Source organism: Ascaphus truei, chromosome 7 (assembly GCF_040206685.1).
Source record: "Ascaphus truei isolate aAscTru1 chromosome 7, aAscTru1.hap1, whole genome shotgun sequence".
In the NCBI taxonomy this organism is placed as follows: Eukaryota; Metazoa; Chordata; class Amphibia; order Anura; family Ascaphidae; genus Ascaphus; species Ascaphus truei.
In genome coordinates this window covers 109,962,558-109,981,105 of record NC_134489.1, presented here as the reverse complement: position 1 = coordinate 109,981,105, position 18,548 = coordinate 109,962,558, and the positions used below count along the sequence as shown (strand labels likewise).

At 49.1% G+C, this 18,548-nt stretch overlaps 1 protein-coding gene across 1 annotated transcript in view; it reads right to left on the bottom strand.

Moving 5' to 3' along the window:
* The window catches only part of LOC142499873 (kalirin-like), a 376,918-nt gene extending 363,541 nt beyond the window's left edge, over nucleotides 1-13,377 (bottom strand). The window contains 1 exon segment of the mRNA XM_075609896.1: nucleotides 12,964-13,377. Coding sequence (XP_075466011.1) covers nucleotides 12,964-13,351 — 388 coding nt within the window. The 5' untranslated portion in view covers nucleotides 13,352-13,377.
* Nucleotides 13,378-18,548: the final 5,171 nt, after the last annotated feature.

Below are 18,548 nucleotides of genomic sequence, written 5' to 3'. Positions count from 1 at the left end.
AAAAGCTAAGGAAATAGATAAGAGGTATTACCAGCATGCTAAAAAGGAAATCTTCTTTCATACAAATAACACATATGTGTATATGTGAATATCCACAGGGGATTTATTCCTGGTTAGCATCAAAAGCAACTCTGGCACAAACACCAGTTCATGAAATGCATCCCCAGTTGGGTAACAAAGGAAAATATTATAGCTCAATGGTACCAAAGGCCCAAAGCGCTGTACAATATGTGTGTTCTTTACATTATTGTGAAAATGACCTTCTCTCCATTGAGAAAATGATTCTACTCTGCAGATGTAATTATATTTAAAGCTACTTCAACATAATCAATGACACAATCAGCTTCTAAGTGCAGACATGACAACAATCCCTGCTCTTCTGCGCGTCTCGCTGATTTCGCTTCCGCCGGCTCACGGAACGCAGTACAGTTTTACTGAGGAAAATCAGCACGTTTGCATTAAAATGCTATTTTTGGTCTAGAGCGCCCAAATCTCAGCGATTTCGGTTTGTGGAGTTTGACACATCTGTAACTGATACAACTGTCAGCCACATTGCAACATATTGAATTCGGGAAGTTTATAACTACTGAACCTGGCGCGTGTTTTGATATCGGGTATACATTTTTGAACCTCCTACAAGGCCTTGCAATCCTCTAGGTGTAATGTTAAGAAACATAACAAACACAACTGTCACAATACATTTAATGGAACGTTTCTGACCTCCAAGAGTTGTTCCTTACGGTCTCTCCATTAGTGAGACTTAGCCAGTATGGAAGTGAACAGGTGGCGAGCTCTCCATATAGGTAAATGTTTAGCTATATAGTGCCCACAGCTACGGCAGAACACGTCGGGAGAACTCACCGCCAGGACACCTCGCGATCTCAACAACGCCATCTTTAAATCTCCCGCGCGGCTCCGAGGACAGTGCTGGTCGCGCGGGAAGTCTTTAAATATCCTCGGAGCGGCGCGGGACATTTAAAGATGGCGTTGTGAAGGTTGCTCCCGGCGCGGTGTCCCCGCGGTGAGTGCTCCCGGCGTCGACATGTGGCGGCGGAGCGCTGGCCAATCATCCTGGACCCCCCAGACCTGTTCTAAGCACAATAATGTACATCTGTATGAAAAGCTAATCGCTGCAAAGCTATTAGAGAAAGAAGGGGAAAGTTTGCGCCAAAAAAGAATTTTGCCTACTATTCAATATGTGGTTCCAGTCCTTTCCACAAAGTGATTTCGCTGCCTGAGTCTTTCAGAGGTTATTCACCAACCTCTGTATGGATATGAGTAGAAAAAGGGTGAAATGTCCTCGGGCGCGTCACTCTGCTTACGGTTCCACGACGTATATTATATGCAAAGCAAAAGGAGAGAGAGAAGGGCCACAGTGAAAAATGACAGCTCAAAGTTTTGCACACTTTTTCATCAGGGTAGGGAGAGGAGGGGGCGGGGGGTTAAGAGGGGTGAGAGATGAAGACAAGGGATGACTTATATTAAATCAAACTTGTTGACCGGAGACACACTCACATTAAATCTCTAAAAACTTGATTTGATGTCTCCTCCTCTTTTTGTAATTATATAGACTGTAGGCGAGGAAGTACTCTCTGGTATATCAAGATTTCTGGTATCTTGAACAGATGTCTTCTCCTCTATGTATAGTTGAATGGATTGAGGCCGAGGAGATGCCTCTTGATATCTTCAAGCGACCGATAAATTCGAGCATAGGAAGGAGATGCCGCCAGACTCCACAGCTTGTCCCTTTCTGGGTTGTGGTGTCCCGTCTGACGTCACTGAGGAAGCATTGGCGAAACGCATCTGACATTTTTTGGTCTCTACAAGCCACCATAGCGAGGAGTTTGATTTCCCTGGCCCAGCGTCTCGCCGTCTGCGCATGCGCAGCGGAGCAGGGAAGCCGAGAACTGTCTGTATAGGGGAGATAGGCGGCCGGAGGAGGAGGACATAGCCTGTGCACGGGCTCTGGACATCCGCACTGCAGCCACCAACAACCTAACACAGACAAGAAACACCTGCCAAGAGGGAATCAGCCGAGACGGGACACCACAACCCAGAAAGGGACAAGCTGTGGAGTCTGGCGGCATCTCCTTCCTATGCTCGAATTTATCGGTCGCTTGAAGATATCAGGAGGCATCTCCTCGGCCTCAATCCATTCAACTATACATAGAGGAGAAGACATCTGTTCAAGATACCAGAAATCTTGATATACCAGAGAGTACTTCCTCGCCTACAGTCTATATAATTACAAAAAGAGGAGGAGACATCAAATCAAGTTTTTAGAGATTTAATGTGAGTGTGTCTCCGGTCAACAAGTTTGATTTAATATAAGTCATCCCTTGTCTTCATCTCTCACCCCTCTTAACCCCCCGCCCCCTCCTCTCCCTACCCTGATGAAAAAGTGTGCAAAACTTTGAGCTGTCATTTTTCACTGTGGCCCTTCTCTCTCTCCTTTTGCTTTGCATATAATATACGTCGTGGAACCGTAAGCAGAGTGACGCGCCCGAGGACATTTCACCCTTTTTCTAATCGCTGCAAAGCGCACACGCGTGTCACAGGGCTATCCGTACATGGAACTGTCGTCAGATAACTGCTTGATGGTGGAAGTTGGGGTGAAAGGTTGTGTCCGGCCTTAGGAGACCTTGTATAAGTGAAATTCAGTCTTTGTCCATAAAGTATTTTCCACCCAAGTACTAGAAGCCCCTTGTGCAGCATGATACAGTGTGGCGTGAGTACTCAGGAAGTGGAACGTGTCATATCACGCACGGCAATTAGTTTCTGTCATTTTCTAATGTGCTAAATGTAAAAGGCTCATCAATTACGTTTCTTATGTTTCATGTAGATCGTTAGTCGGGGAGGCGTTAGTTAGTCGGGAGGCGTTAGTTAGTCGGGGAGGCGTTAGTCGGGGAGGCGTTAGTTAGTCGGGAGGCGTTAGTTAGTCGGGAGGCGTTAGTTAGTCGGGAGGCATTAGTTAGTCAGGGAGGCGTTAGTCGGGGAGGCGTTAGTTAGTCGGGGAGGCGTTAGTTAGTCGGGGAGTCGTTAGTTAGTCGGGAAGGAGCTAGTTAGTCAGGGAGGCGTTAGTTAGTCGGGGAGGCGTTAGTTAGCCGGGGAGGCGTTAGTTAGTCGGGGAGGAGTTAGTTAGTCAGGGAGGCGTTAGTCGGGGAGGTGTTAGTCGGGGAGGCGTTAGTTAGTCAGGGAGGCGTTAGTTAGTCAGGGAGGCGTTAGTTAGTCGGGGAGGCGTAAGTCGGGGAGGCGTAAGTCGGGGAGGCGTTAGTTAGTCAGGAAAGCGTTAGTTAGTCGGGGAGGAGTTAGTTAGTCAGGGAGTTGTTAGTTAGTCAGGGAGGCGTCAGTCGGGGAGGCGTTAGTTAGTCAGGGAGGCGTTAGTTAGTCGGGGAGGCGTTAGTTAGTCGGGGAGGCGTTAGTTAGTCAGGGAGGCATTAGTTAGTCAGGGAGGCGTTAGTCGGGAAGGCGTCAGTCGGGGAGGCGTCAGTCGGAGACGTTATAGTCGGGGAGGCATTAGTTAGTCAGGGAGGCGTTAGTTAGTCGGGAGGCGTTAGTTAGTCGGGGAGGCGTTAGTCGGGGAGGCGTGAGTCGGGGAGGCCTGAGTCGGGGAGGCGTTAGTCAGGAGGCGTTAGTTAGTCGGGGAGGCGTTAGTCGGGAGGCGTTAGTTAGTCGGGGAGGCGTTAGTGGGGGAGGCGTTAGTCGGGAGGCGTTAGTTAGTCGGGAGGCGTTAGTTAGTCGGGGAGGCGTTAGTTAGTCGGGGAGGCGTTAGTCGGGAGGCGTTAGTTAGTCGGGAGGCGTTAGTTAGTCGGGGAGGCGTTAGTCGGGAGGCGTTAGTTAGTCGGGGAGGCGTTAGTGGGGGAGGCGTTAGTTAGTCGGGAGGCGTTAGTTAGTCGGGGAGGCGTTAGTCGGGGAGGCGTTAGTTAGTCGGGAGGCGTTAATTATTCGGGAGGCGTTAGTTAGTCGGGGAGGCGTTAGTCGGGAGGCGTTAGTTAGTCGGGAGGCGTTAGTTAGTCGGGGAGGCGTTAGTTAGTCGGGGAGGCGTTAGTTAGTTGTTGGGAGGCGTTAGTCGGGGAGGCGTTAGTTAGTCGGGAGGCGTTAGTTAGTCGGGAAGGCGTGAGTCGGGAGGTGTTAGTTAGTCGGGAAGGCGTGAGTCGGGGAGGCGTTAGTTAGTCGGGAAGGCGTGAGTCGGGGAGGTGTTAGTTAGTCGGGAAGGCGTGAGTCGGGGAGGCGTTAGTTAGTTGTTGGGAGGCGTTAGTCGGGGAGGCGTTAGTTAGTCGGGAGGCGTTAGTTAGTCGGGAAGGCGTGAGTCGGGAGGTGTTAGTTAGTCGGGAAGGCGTGAGTCGGGGAGGCGTTAGTTAGTCGGGAAGGCGTGAGTCGGGGAGGTGTTAGTTAGTCGGGGAGGCGTTAGTCGGAGACGTTATAGTCGGGGAGGATAACCTGAAAACCTGACCTGGGCCTTGAGGGGTGCGCAAACTTTTTATCCTGTGCCCCACTGCGTTTTATCCCCCGGTGCTCGAGCCCCCTCCTCTTCGTTCAGTGCAGCGTCAAATGACGCGCGGGGTCATGTGACATCAAGTCACGTTACCCGCGGCGTCATTTGACATCGCAATGCTATGGAGACGCATCCTGGCGCCGGCTGAAGCAAGGCAAGTTGAGGTTGCAGAGGTCTCACGCGATCCCCCGGTACACCATTTAAATGCCTTGGGGAAGAGCCTCTGCAAACCCGCGCCCCCACCAGAAAAATCTTGCGCCTCCCAGTTTGCGCACCCCTGCTCTAGAGTGTAAGCTCTGAGGCCCAGGGCCCTCGTTACCTTGTGTTTGTACATGTCTGTCCTTGTTTGGGTACGTCGTTCTGTTTGCATAACATGCACAGCTCTGTACCCCTTTGTACCCCGCGGCAGCATACACGGGAGCTTTACAAATAACGATAATAATGTGCAAGTAACGTGACACATTGACGCGCACAGGGTGACACGTTGACGCGCACAGGGTGACACGTTGACGGGCACAGGGTGACACATTGACGGGCACAGGGTGACACGTTGACGCGCACAGGGTGGCACATGACGCGCTCAGGGTGACACGTTTACGCGCACAGGGTGACACGTTGACGCGCACAGGGTGACACGTTGACGCGCACAGGGTGACACGTTGACGCGCACAGGGTGACACGTTGACGCGCACCCGGTGACACGTTGACGTGCACAGGATGACACATTGACGCTCACAGGGTGACACATTCATGCGCATAGGGTGACACATTGACGCGCACAGGGTGACACATTGACGCGCACAGGGTGACACATTGACGCGCACAGGGTGACACATTGACGCGCACAGGGTGACAGCGCTGCTCTAGGAGGCAATTCAACGCCACGAAAACAGACTTTTGCCTTAATACGATACTTGGCACTCAGAAGACTCCAAAAGATGTTAAATCTGAGCCGCAGGCGGCATGAACCGGCACATAGACCCGCCCATTAGGAGGCATGTACCCACCCGCAGACCCACCCGTATGGAGGCATCCGGAGACCCGCCCGTTAGGAGGCATGTACCCACCCGCAGACCCGCCCGTTAGGAGGCATGTACCCACCCGCAGACCCGCACGTATGGAGGCAACATTATATACAGAGACCAGCGATCCCAACATTATATACAGGGACCAGCGCTGCCAACATTATATACAGAAACCAGCGATCCCAACATTATATACAGGGACCAGCGCTGCCAACATTATACACAGAAACCAGCGATCCCAACATTATATACAGAGACCAGCGATCCCAACATTATATACAGAGACCAGCGATCCCAACAATATATACAGAGACCAGCGATCCCAACATTATATACAGAAACCAGCGATCCCAACATTATATACGGAGACCAGCGATCCCAACATTATATACGGAGACCAGCGATCCCAACATTATATACAGAGACCAGCGATCCCAACAATATATACAGGGACTAGCGCTGCCAACATTATATACAGAGACCAGCGATGCCAACATTATATACAGAGACCAGCGATGCCACCATTATATACAGAGACCAGCGCTGCCAACATTATATACAGAGACCAGCGATGCCAACATTATATACAGAGACCAGCGATACCAACATTATATACAGAGACCAGCGATGCCAACATTATATACAGAGAACAGCGATCCCAACATTATATACAGAGACCAGCAATCCCAACATCATATACAGCGACCAGCGATGCCAACATTATATACAGAGACCAGCGATACCAACATTATATACAGAGACCAGCGATCCCAACATTATATAATGGGACCAGCGATGCCAACATTATATACAGAGACCAGCGATGCCAACATTATATACAGAGACCAGCGATGCCACCATTATATACAGAGACCAGCGCTGCCAACATTATATACAGAGACCAGCGATGCCAACATTATATACAGAGACCAGCGATCCCAACATTATATACAGAGACCAGCGATGCCAACATTATATACAGAGACCAGCGATCCCAACATTATATACAGAGACCAGCGATCCCAACATTATATACAGAGACCAGCGATACCAACATTATATAGAGGGACCAACGATCCCAACATTATATACAGAGACCAGCGATCCCAACATTATATACAGGGACCAGCGCTGCCAACATTATATACAGAGACCAGCGATCCCAACATTATAAACAGAGACCAGCGATCCCAACATTATAAACAGAGACCAGCGATACCAACATTATATACAGAGACCAGCGATACCAACATTATATACAGAGACCAGCGATCCCAACATTATAAACAGAGACCAGCGATACCAACATTATATACAGAGACCAGCGATACCAACATTATATACAGAGACCAGCGATCCCAACATTATATACAGAGACCAGCGATCCCAACATCATATACAGCGACCAGCGATCCCAACATTATATACAGGGACCAGCGATGCCAACATTATATACAGAGACCAGCGATACCAACATTATATACAGAGACCAGCGATCCCAACATTATATACAGGGACCAGCGATCCCAACATTATATACAGGGACCAGCGCTGCCAACATTATATACAGGGACCAGCGATACCAACATTATATACAGAAACCAGCGATCCCAACATTATATACAGAGACCAGCGCTGCCAACATTATATACAGAGACCAGCGATCCCAACATTATATACAGAGACCAGCGATCCCAAAATTATATACAGGGACCAGCGATCCCAAAATTATATACAGGGACCAGCGATCCCAACATTATATACAGGGACCAGCGCTGCCAACATTATATACAGAGACCAGCGCTGCCAACATTATATACAGGGACCAGCGATACCAACATTATATACAGAAACCAGCGATCCCAACATTATATACAGAGACCAGCGCTGCCAACATTATATACAGAGACCAGCGATCCCAACATTATATAGAGGGACCAGCGATCCCAACATTATATACAGAGACCAGCGATCCCAACATTATATACAGAGACCAGCGATCCCAACATTATATACAGAGACCAGCGATCCCAACATTATATACAGAGACCAGCGATCCCAACATTATATACAAGGACCAGCGCTGCCAACATTATATACAGAGACCAGGGATCCCAACATTATATACATGGACCAGCGCTGCCAACATTATATACAGAGACCAGCGATCCCAACATTATATACAGAGACCAGCGATACCAACATTATATACAGAGACCAGCGATCCCAACATTATATACAGAGACCAGCGATCCCAACATTATATACGGAGACCAGCGATCCCAACATTATATACGGAGACCAGCGATCCCAACATTATATACAGAGACCAGCGATCCCAACATTATATACGGAGACCAACGATCCCAACATTATATACAGAGACCAGCGATCCCAACATTATATACAGGGACCAGCGCTGCCAACATTATATACAGAGACCAGCGATCCCAACATTATATACAGAGACCAGCGATACCAACATTATATACAGAGACCAGCGATCCCAACATTATATACAGAGACCAGCGATCCCAACATTATATACGGAGACCAGCGATACCAACATTATATACAGAGACCAGCGATCCCAACATTATATACAGAGACCAGCGATCCCAAAATTATATACAGGGACCAGCGATCCCAAAATTATATACAGGGACCAGCGATCCCAACATTATATACAGGGACCAGCGCTGCCAACATTATATACAGAGACCAGCGCTGCCAACATTATATACAGGGACCAGCGATACCAACATTATATACAGAAACCAGCGATCCCAACATTATATACAGAGACCAGCGCTGCCAACATTATATACAGAGACCAGCGATCCCAACATTATATAGAGGGACCAGCGATCCCAACATTATATACAGAGACCAGCGATCCCAACATTATATACAGAGACCAGCGATCCCAACATTATATACAGAGACCAGCGATCCCAACATTATATACAGAGACCAGCGATCCCAACATTATATACAAGGACCAGCGCTGCCAACATTATATACAGAGACCAGGGATCCCAACATTATATACATGGACCAGCGCTGCCAACATTATATACAGAGACCAGCGATCCCAACATTATATACAGAGACCAGCGATACCAACATTATATACAGAGACCAGCGATCCCAACATTATATACAGAGACCAGCGATCCCAACATTATATACGGAGACCAGCGATCCCAACATTATATACGGAGACCAGCGATCCCAACATTATATACAGAGACCAGCGATCCCAACATTATATACGGAGACCAACGATCCCAACATTATATACAGAGACCAGCGATCCCAACATTATATACAGGGACCAGCGCTGCCAACATTATATACAGAGACCAGCGATCCCAACATTATATACAGAGACCAGCGATACCAACATTATATACAGAGACCAGCGATCCCAACATTATATACAGAGACCAGCGATCCCAACATTATATACGGAGACCAGCGATACCAACATTATATACAGAGACCAGCGATCCCAACATTATATACGGAGACCAGCGATCCCAACATTATATACAGAGACCAGCGCTGCCAACATTATATACAGAGACCAGCGATCCCAACATTATATATAGAAACCAGCGATCCCAACATTATATACAGGGACCAGCGATGTTATCATTACATACAGAGAGACCAGCGATGCCAACATTATATACAGAGACACTGATTGAGCCACCCGTGCTGAAGCAGGGATATATATATATATATATATATACATGTAGAGGTATCAGTACCGTGTTAGCCGAGCTTCAATAATCAAAAAATAAATAGATGATACCGTTCTGTGGCTAACGAAATGCTTTTATTTGTGCGAGCATTCGAGATACACTGATCTCTTCTTCCGGCGATGTTACAATGAATGAAGCAATTATATATATATATATATATATATATATATATATATATATAAAACCTGGCCTGTTGGTGGCCCTTGAGGACTGGAATTGGCTGACCCCATTCTCTGTCCTTTGTATCAGCGGTGATATTAGGCCTGGATGTGGCGTAGTGGGTGGAGTCACAGAAGTTACTTATCGCAGATATGAAAAACAAATGCACCAATTGGTCCCTTTCTTTGCATTGCGATTCTCCCCTCCTTTTTTTGCATTGTTTTTTGCGTTGTTTTTGGCGCCAGGTCTGAGCGCCATTAATGTTCTCAGTTTGCTTTAAATGTACCCAAGATTTATTATATTTGATGCAAATGCTGCAGGAGATAACCGCAAATAAATGGCAGGTTACACAGCGTTACTGCACCCTGGGAACAATCTGCAGGCGGCGTGCAGTATGTACTGCATGAACAGAACCAGCACTTCCAGCAAACAGCCCAACGTACCAGCCACTGACAGAATCAGCCACTGACAGAACCAGCCACTGACAGAACCAGCCACTTACAGAACCAGCCACTGACAGAACCAGCCATTGACAGAACCAGCCACTGACAGAACCAGCCACTGACAGAACCAGCCACTGACAGAACCAGCCACTGACAGAACCAGCCACTGACAGTACCAGACATGCAGGTCCCAGATACTGACAGTACCAGGCATGCAGGTCCCAGATACTGACAGTACCAGGCATGCAGGTCCCAGATACTGACAGTACCAGGCATGCAGGTCCCAGATACTGACAGTACCAGGCATGCAGGTCCCAGATACTGACAGTACCAGACATGCAGGTCCCAGATACTGACAGTACCAGACAAGCAGGGCCCAGATACTGACAGTACCAGACATGCAGGTCCCAGATACTGACAGTACCAGACATGCAGGTCCCAGATACTGACAGTACCAGGCATGCAGGTCCCAGATACTGACAGTACCAGACATGCAGGTCCCAGATACTGACAGTACCAGACATGCAGGGCCCAGATACTGACAGTACCAGACATGCAGGTCCCAGATACTGACAGTACCAGACATGCAGGTCCCAGATACTGACAGTACCACGCATGCAGGTCCCAGATACTGACAGTACCAGACATGCAGGTCCCAGATACTGACAGTACCAGACATGCAGGTCCCAGATACTGACAGTACCAGACATGCAGGGCCCAGATACTGACAGTACCAGACATGCAGGTCCCAGATACTGACAGTACCAGACATGCAGGTCCCAGATACTGACAGTACCAGGCATGCAGGTCCCAGATACTGACAGTACCAGGCATGCAGGTCCCAGATACTGACAGTACCAGACATGCAGGTCCCAGATACTGACAGAACCAGACATGCAGGTCCCAGATACTGACAGAACCAGACATGCAGGTCCCAGATACTGACAGTACCAGACATGCAGGTCCCAGATACTGACAGTACCAGACATGCAGGTCCCAGATACTGACAGTACCAGGCATGCAGGTCCCAGATACTGACAGAACCAGACATGCAGGTCCCAGATACTGACAGTACCAGACATGCAGGTCCCAGATACTGACAGTACCAGACATGCAGGTCCCAGATACTGACAGTACCAGACATGCAGGTCCCAGATACTGACAGTACCAGACATGCAGGTCCCAGATACTGACAGTACCAGACATGCAGGTCCCAGATACTGACAGAACCAGACATGCAGGTCCCAGATACAGACAGTACCAGACATGCAGGTCCCAGATACTGACAGTACCAGGCATGCAGGTCCCAGATACTGACAGTACCAGACATGCAGGTCCCAGATACTGACAGAACCAGACATGCAGGTCCCAGATACAGACAGTACCAGACATGCAGGTCCCAGATACTGACAGTACCAGACATGCAGGTCCCAGATACTGACAGTACCAGACATGCAGGTCCCAGATACTGACAGTACCAGACATGCAGGTCCCAGATACAGACAGTACCAGACATGCAGGTCCCAGATACTGACAGTACCAGGCATGCAGGTCCCAGATACTGACAGAACCAGACATGCAGGTCCCAGATACAGACAGTACCAGACATGCAGGTCCCAGATACAGACAGTACCAGACATGCAGGTCCCAGATACTGACAGTACCAGACATGCAGGTCCCAGATACTGACAGTACCAGACATGCAGGTCACACACGGCCCCTCCTCACAGCCCCATGAGGAAGATGAAGCAGGAGAGGAGACATAGCAGGGGGTCCCCTAACCACTCGGGGGGGGGGGGCTGAACACCCCTCGGGTGCAAATCCCACAGCTGTCACACGCTAACACACCGCAGGCCCCTCCGCCGCTCGGGCTGAAGTGACAGCGCAGGAGGAACATATGACAAGCGGAACAGGCTGAGCCAGTGCTGTTTCTTTTAACCCGTTCCCGGCCGGAGGGGCCAGCAATGCGTTGCTGCCCCCCCCCCCCCCCCCCCTCTGGCAGGGAACAGGTTAATCTATTCTTCATCCAAAGGAATACCAGGGAAGGAGCGGAAACGGGACAGGCTTGAGATGCCTCAATGACCAGAATCCGCTTGTCTAGCCCTACCGTTGAAATGCACTCTGCTGCTCTCTCCGAGCACTCTCTCTCAGCACTCTCTCTCCGAGCACTCTCCCTCTCTCCCCTAGCACTCTATCTCTCTCCGAGCACTCTCCCTCTCTCCCCTAGCACCCTCTCTCCGAGCACTCTCCCTCTCTCCCCTAGCACTCTATCTCTCTCCCTCTCTCCCCTAGCACTCTATCTCTCTCCCTCTCTCCCCTAGCACACTATCTCTCTCCCTCTCTCCCCTAGCACCCTCTCTCCGAGCACTCTCCCTCTCTCCCCTAGCACTCTATCTCCGAGCACTCTCCCTCTCTCCCCTAGCACTTTAGCTCTCTCCCTCTCTCCCCTAGCCCTCTATCTCTCTCCCTCTCTCCCCTAGCCCTCTATCTCTCTCCCCTAGCACTCTATCTCTCTCCCTCTCTCCCCTAGCACTCTCTCTCCGAGTACTCTCCCTCTCTCTCTCCCTCTCTCCCCTAGCACTCTATCTATCCCCCTCTCTCCCCTAGCACTCTCTCTCTCTCCCTCTCTCTCTCCCTCTCTCTCTCCCTCTCTCCCCTAGCCCTCTATCTCTCTCCCTCTCTCCCCTAGCCCTCTATCTCTCTCCCCTAGCACTCTATCTCTCTCCCTCTCTCCCCTAGCACTCTCTCTCCGAGTACTCTCCCTCTCTCTCTCTCCCTCTCTCCCCTAGCACTCTATCTATCCCCCTCTCTCCCCTAGCACTCTATCTCTCTCCCTCCCCTAGCACTCTATCTATCCCCCTCTCTCCCCTAGCACCCTCTCTCTCTCCCTCTCTCTCTCCCTCTCTCTCTCCCCCTCTCTGCATTGACACTATCCTTGTGTCACCTCCGGCCACAGACCCGGGCGTACAGATCACCCCAGCCCGGCCGCAGAGAGTGCAAGGTCACCGCATACACCCTCGCCCGCCGGCCCGCCGCCCCTCGCCCGCCGGCCCGCCGCCCCTCGTCCTTACCTGTCCGGAAGAAGGCATCCACCTCGCCGTCCCCGCCGCCCTCCTCTGCCCCCTCCAGCAGATTCATGCTGCCCCCCCCCCCCCCCCTGGTCCGCAGGGCTGGGGGTTCCGCCGCTTGTAATCCCGGGGAGACTGCTACAGCAATGCCCTGCGTGCAGCCGGGCAGGGGGTGCGGGCACACACCATGTCCTGGGGGTGCCCGGAATCCCGGGGAGACTGCTACAGCAATGCCCTGCGTGCAGCCGGGCAGGGGGTGCAGGCACACACCATGTTCTGGGCTAGGGGTGCCCGGGTCCCGGATCCATGCTCTGCCTGAGCTCCCCCTCTGCTGCAGCTGATGGTGGCCAGGATGAGAAAGCCCAGGCTGCACACACACACACTCACACATACACACACACACACACTGCCTCTGCCTGTCTCTTTCCACTCTCTGCCTCTCTCTCCCTCCCTCTATTGTTCACATCAGCTCCCTTCCCTCCTCCTCTCTCCTTCCCAACAATGCCCCCCTCTCACACATGTGACTCTGTCAGTTCTCTGCCTGACATGTACCCAGCCTAGGGGGGCTTCTGTGCACCCAGCCCGGGGGGGCTTCTGTGCACCCAGCCGGGGGGGGGGGGCTTCTGTGCACCCAGCCCAGGGGGGCTACTGTGCAGCCAGCCCAGGGGGGCTTCTGTGCACACAGCCCAGGGGGGCTTCTGTGCCCACAGCCCAGGGGGGCTTCCAGTCATTTGTGGGACTTGTCATCATTTTTATCCTAATCTTAAAATTGCTGCTTTTCATGGCGACGCTCCTCCTCCAAACCGAGACCCCAGCGGCCCCTGGCAGGGGCCCCCGGGGACTGGAGCTGTCCAGCCCTGCCTTAGAGTGCAAGCTCTTTGGCGGAGGATAAGTCATTACCTTTTACATCACCGCATAACAGTATCTCTGCGGCGCGCTGTTCTGTTATTGTGACATCGCTGTATATCTTCCCTGGTGTACAAGTGCTTCCTACATGCGTCAGTAATCATATTACTTTACCTGTGATTTGTATTTATACATCAGGTGCAATCTGTGATACCCGATACTCAGATAAATACATTGATGTCGCCTTTTATTATCATCATCCTCTTTTATTTGTATAGCACCACCATAACCAGCAACGCAGCACCATGTGGGAGGGACAGTAACATTGTATCATTCGAAGTCAAAGGTGGCACTGTGTGCTCATTTGCATGTCATTACCCAGAATCCCCGGTAATGGGGGTAAGCAGGGTTGCAGACCTGTCTGAGACATGTGAATGTGCTCACAAGGGATATTTTCATTTGCTGTATGACAGAAGAGTGTATATGTATGTATATATATATACACACACACACACACACACACACACACACACACACACACACACACACACACACACACACACACACACACACACACACACACACACACACACACACACACACACACACACACACACACACACACACACACACACACACACACACACACACCTTAAACCGGGGTATGCCTGTATAATATATATGTTAAGACAAACCGAGACAATAAGAAAGCGGTCCCTGGCTCAAGAAGCTTACAATCTTTTTACCTCCCCAAAGCCCGGTGCAGCCTCTGAAACAAACATTTCTCTGTGTTGGTATATATGTTACCTTACCCCTGAGTGTGAGACGGCGGAGGATTTGGCAGGCACTTCTAACACTGAAAGGGTTACCCCGGGAGGACATGTGTTGGTATATATGTTACCTTACCCCTGAGGGTGAGACGGCGGAGGATTTGGCAGGCACTTCTAACACTGAAAGGGTTACCCCGGGAGGACATGTGTTGGTATATATGTTACCTTACCCCTGAGGGTGAGACGGCGGAGGATTTAGCAGGCACTTCTAACACTGAAAGGGTTACCCCGGGAGGACATGTGTTGCTGATGTTATGTGAATGTTTGCTGCAGGGATTCCAGACTTTCTGCTTTATGTTGTTGCAGTCTGTACATTCAAATAGTTCTAAAAACAGACTGGAAACAATGTATTCTGATGCAGCATATTCTAGGTAATCATAAAGAGTAACCCAGACCTGATCTAGGAACATCCATGGCTATACCAAACACTGCCCTGACATCTGCTTCTTCTCTCCTCATCGTATGCTTTACGAACCTGTATTTACACAAATAGACATCGGACTAGTAATGTTAAAATGTGTGCGGGCCCCTCAGGGGGGCTGCAGGGGCTGCAATCTGACCTGCTTCAGGTAACACTATCCTGACCAGTGGGCGGGTCCCTTGTGTATTCCTGTGTAGGGGACACAGGTAACACCTGCCTGCGTGCGAGGGGCACCCTGACAGCTATTGTTGTCCCCTATATACTATAGGGTATGCTCATTTGGTGAAGCCAGGATTCGCTTCCCCATGTGGCAGGAACATAGGGGCGTTTCTTCCCTTCCTTCCCCCCCTTCACGCGACTTCCCCTGATTGCAATTTGTTCTGGTCACCAGAGCCTAATTGTTCTCTCTCCTAGATATTAGTGAGTGTTTGTAGATTTATTCCGACGCTGCCTGGGGGAGGGGAGACGCAGACTGTCCCAGGGGTAAAATGACACATTTTTATTTGAGTTGGTGCAAATGTTCTACACACAAAACACGTAAGAGCTCCCGGAAAGAAAAGCACATATCATCTTATTTTGTGTTAGAATAATGAAAAGCAGCAAAATGATGAATGTGGCTGCATGGGATGGCAAATATCTAACAATTCAATTACATACGAGCAATGACATAAGATACCCCTGTCAGCTCCTTAAAAAAAAAAAGATTGTAAGCTCTATGGAGCAGGGATGTGTGCCTGCAAAAAGTCTATGTACTGTACAGCACTGTATACACTATCAGCGTTATGCAAGAAAAATACTAACTATTATTATTATTATTATAAGAACTCCGGTTAAGAAGAACGGCGCAATATCTTATTTCATTGGCACGGTGGGTTTAAATTGATAGCCTCATTTAATCCCAAATATAAATTTGGTTGTCATGTTATGCCTTGGTCACTTGTAATATCCCATAATGGGTTCCTTTTAGGGAAGAATAATGATATGAAATAACAGGTAAAATATCTCATGTTGGACTGTAAATGCCCCCCCCCCCTGCCAGACTGGGGGGGAGGGGGGTAATGGTCTTTATCTGCAGTCACATTATATGACTCTCTGTTTGCTACAAGGCTTAATGAACTTTTAATATGAGACTGCATGGCGTGACATTTTAAATGTAATTAGAAGTCCCCCGCTTAACGTAGCGGTTACAACCTTTCATCGATCCTTGGTACGCAGAAACAAAAAAAAAACAGCTGCAAGACTTGTTATTGTAACACATTCAGTGCCAAAGAGGGCAGCATGCCTCGTCACTGAAGGAGTTAATGCAACTCTAGATGTAGCAGACCATGTCTATGAAACATAGTAGATGAGCTCCTAAAAATACATGTTTTTTCCAATTGTTTTATTGTGTTGTCTGTTTAGTAACGCTCTACCAACATGTTAAACCCTCCAGTCTTCAACTTTCCAGCACAAGAAACTCTTGTCCTGATGACCTGTGTTCCTTGTCCTGATGACCTGTGTTCCTTGTCCTGATGACCCGTGTTCCTTGTCCAGGTGACCCGTGTTCCTTGTCCAGATGACCTGTGTTCCTTGTCCAGATGACCTGTGTTTCTTGTCCAGATGATCCGTGTTCCTTGTCCAGGTGACCCGTGTTCCTTGTCCAGATAACCCGTGTTCCTTGTCCAGATGACCTGTGTTCCTTGTCCTGATGACCTGTGCTCCTTGTCCTGATGACCTGTGTTCCTTGTCCTGATGACCCATGCCCATGTTCCTTATCCAGATGACCCGTGTTCCTTGTCCAGATGACCTGTGTTCCTTGTCCTGATGACCCATGTTCCTTGTCCAGATGATCCGTGTTCCTTATCCAGATGACTTGTGTTCCTTGTCCAGAAAACTGTGTTCCTTGTCCAGATGACTCGTATTCCTTGTCCTGATGACCCGTGTTCCTTGTCCAGATGATCCGTGTTCCTTATCCAGATAACTGTGTTCCTTGACCAGATGACCTGTGTTCCTTGTCCAGATAACTGTGTTCCTTGTCCAGATGACCTGTGTTCTTTGTCCAGATGGTCCATGTTCCTCACACGAATCACAAAAGTGTAGGGACTCATATGGTCTTGTAATGCAGAAAAATATCAATGTATTACCTACGATCCTTTTAGGTAATACATTGATATTGTTCTACTTTACAATGTCGAGTCCCTACACTTTTGTGATTCATGTTAGATACTGATTCCCCTGGAACTCGTTGGTCGTGCACCCGTGGCAACGTCTACCGCAGTACCGTGACTTCTCCAACCAAAGGACCTGTGGTTCCTGGCCGGACAACCTGTGTTGATGACACACACTGAAACCTGTGTCTTGCAGGCATCACACGGCACGGTCTTGTGCACTTCTTTCTTACAACTACCACCGAGAAGAAAACACTGTGACCTCACGCCCTGCCTTCTTCTCCCCGGTCTCCTTCCCATCCCTCCCTTCGTACATCTCCAGCCCACTAACAAATTCAGTCAAAAACAGAAACAGGCTTTTCCCAAATTCAGGACATGTCCTGAGCACACGGAGCTGGAACATGAAACAAATTTGGGACAGGTGACATTCATGGTTGGTGCTCTTTAAATACAACGTTACATACACTTGTTGGGCAAAGAAGGATGGGTATCCATGTTTGTCCTTCCAGGTAGTAACACTTATTGCACACGGCATGAGAATGATTCATAATATAATTCCTATGCAGGAGTAAAAGCATTTTGATGCATTTATATTCAAAATCCCTTTATTTCCACCTTAACATACTTATGGCATGCATCACTGTGAAATCCTGCAGTAATTGGCTAGTTTAGTGAAACTATATTGTGTATAAAACATTAGTCAGGAATCAGACCTCCATCCGGCGTTAACAGGCATTGACTTGTATGGCATTCACCGTGGGATCCGGCTCCAGTACCCCTTATCAGAGCTTGCAGGAGGAACTAAGGCTGCCGTGACACTCAAGCTGCATCTTATCCCAGGCCACTGAAACCTGGGAATCATTGCAGCATCCTTTATTCAGTTATTGTAAAGCGTCCGTACGAGAGGACGCCGAATGTCAGTCTGTGATCATTGTAATTGGGACTTTCTCCCACATTTTCATGTAAACTGACAAAGCAGGTATCAAACTACTATACAACTGTTACACATGCTAGTACAGAAGATGATAAATGACTGAGTGCTTTCACTTGACTGCAATTCCAACTGAAGTTGGTGAGTGGGACTGCTAGAGGTTTTATTTCAGGCCCCTCTCCCCTGCTTACATGGATGGTGCTAAAGATGCATTGATCAGCCTCGTACTAACCTCCCCCTGCTGGACTTTGAAGATGATTTCAATCATGTCTAAACTGAGGGGAAAGTATGTTACTCTTACACTTGCCCTGAACATTACCCAGACCTGCAGCTCAAGAATACACTTACAAAATAATGCAGAATTATAATGCAGTATACCAATAATACGCCCTTTCCACTGTTGTTCTATTGCT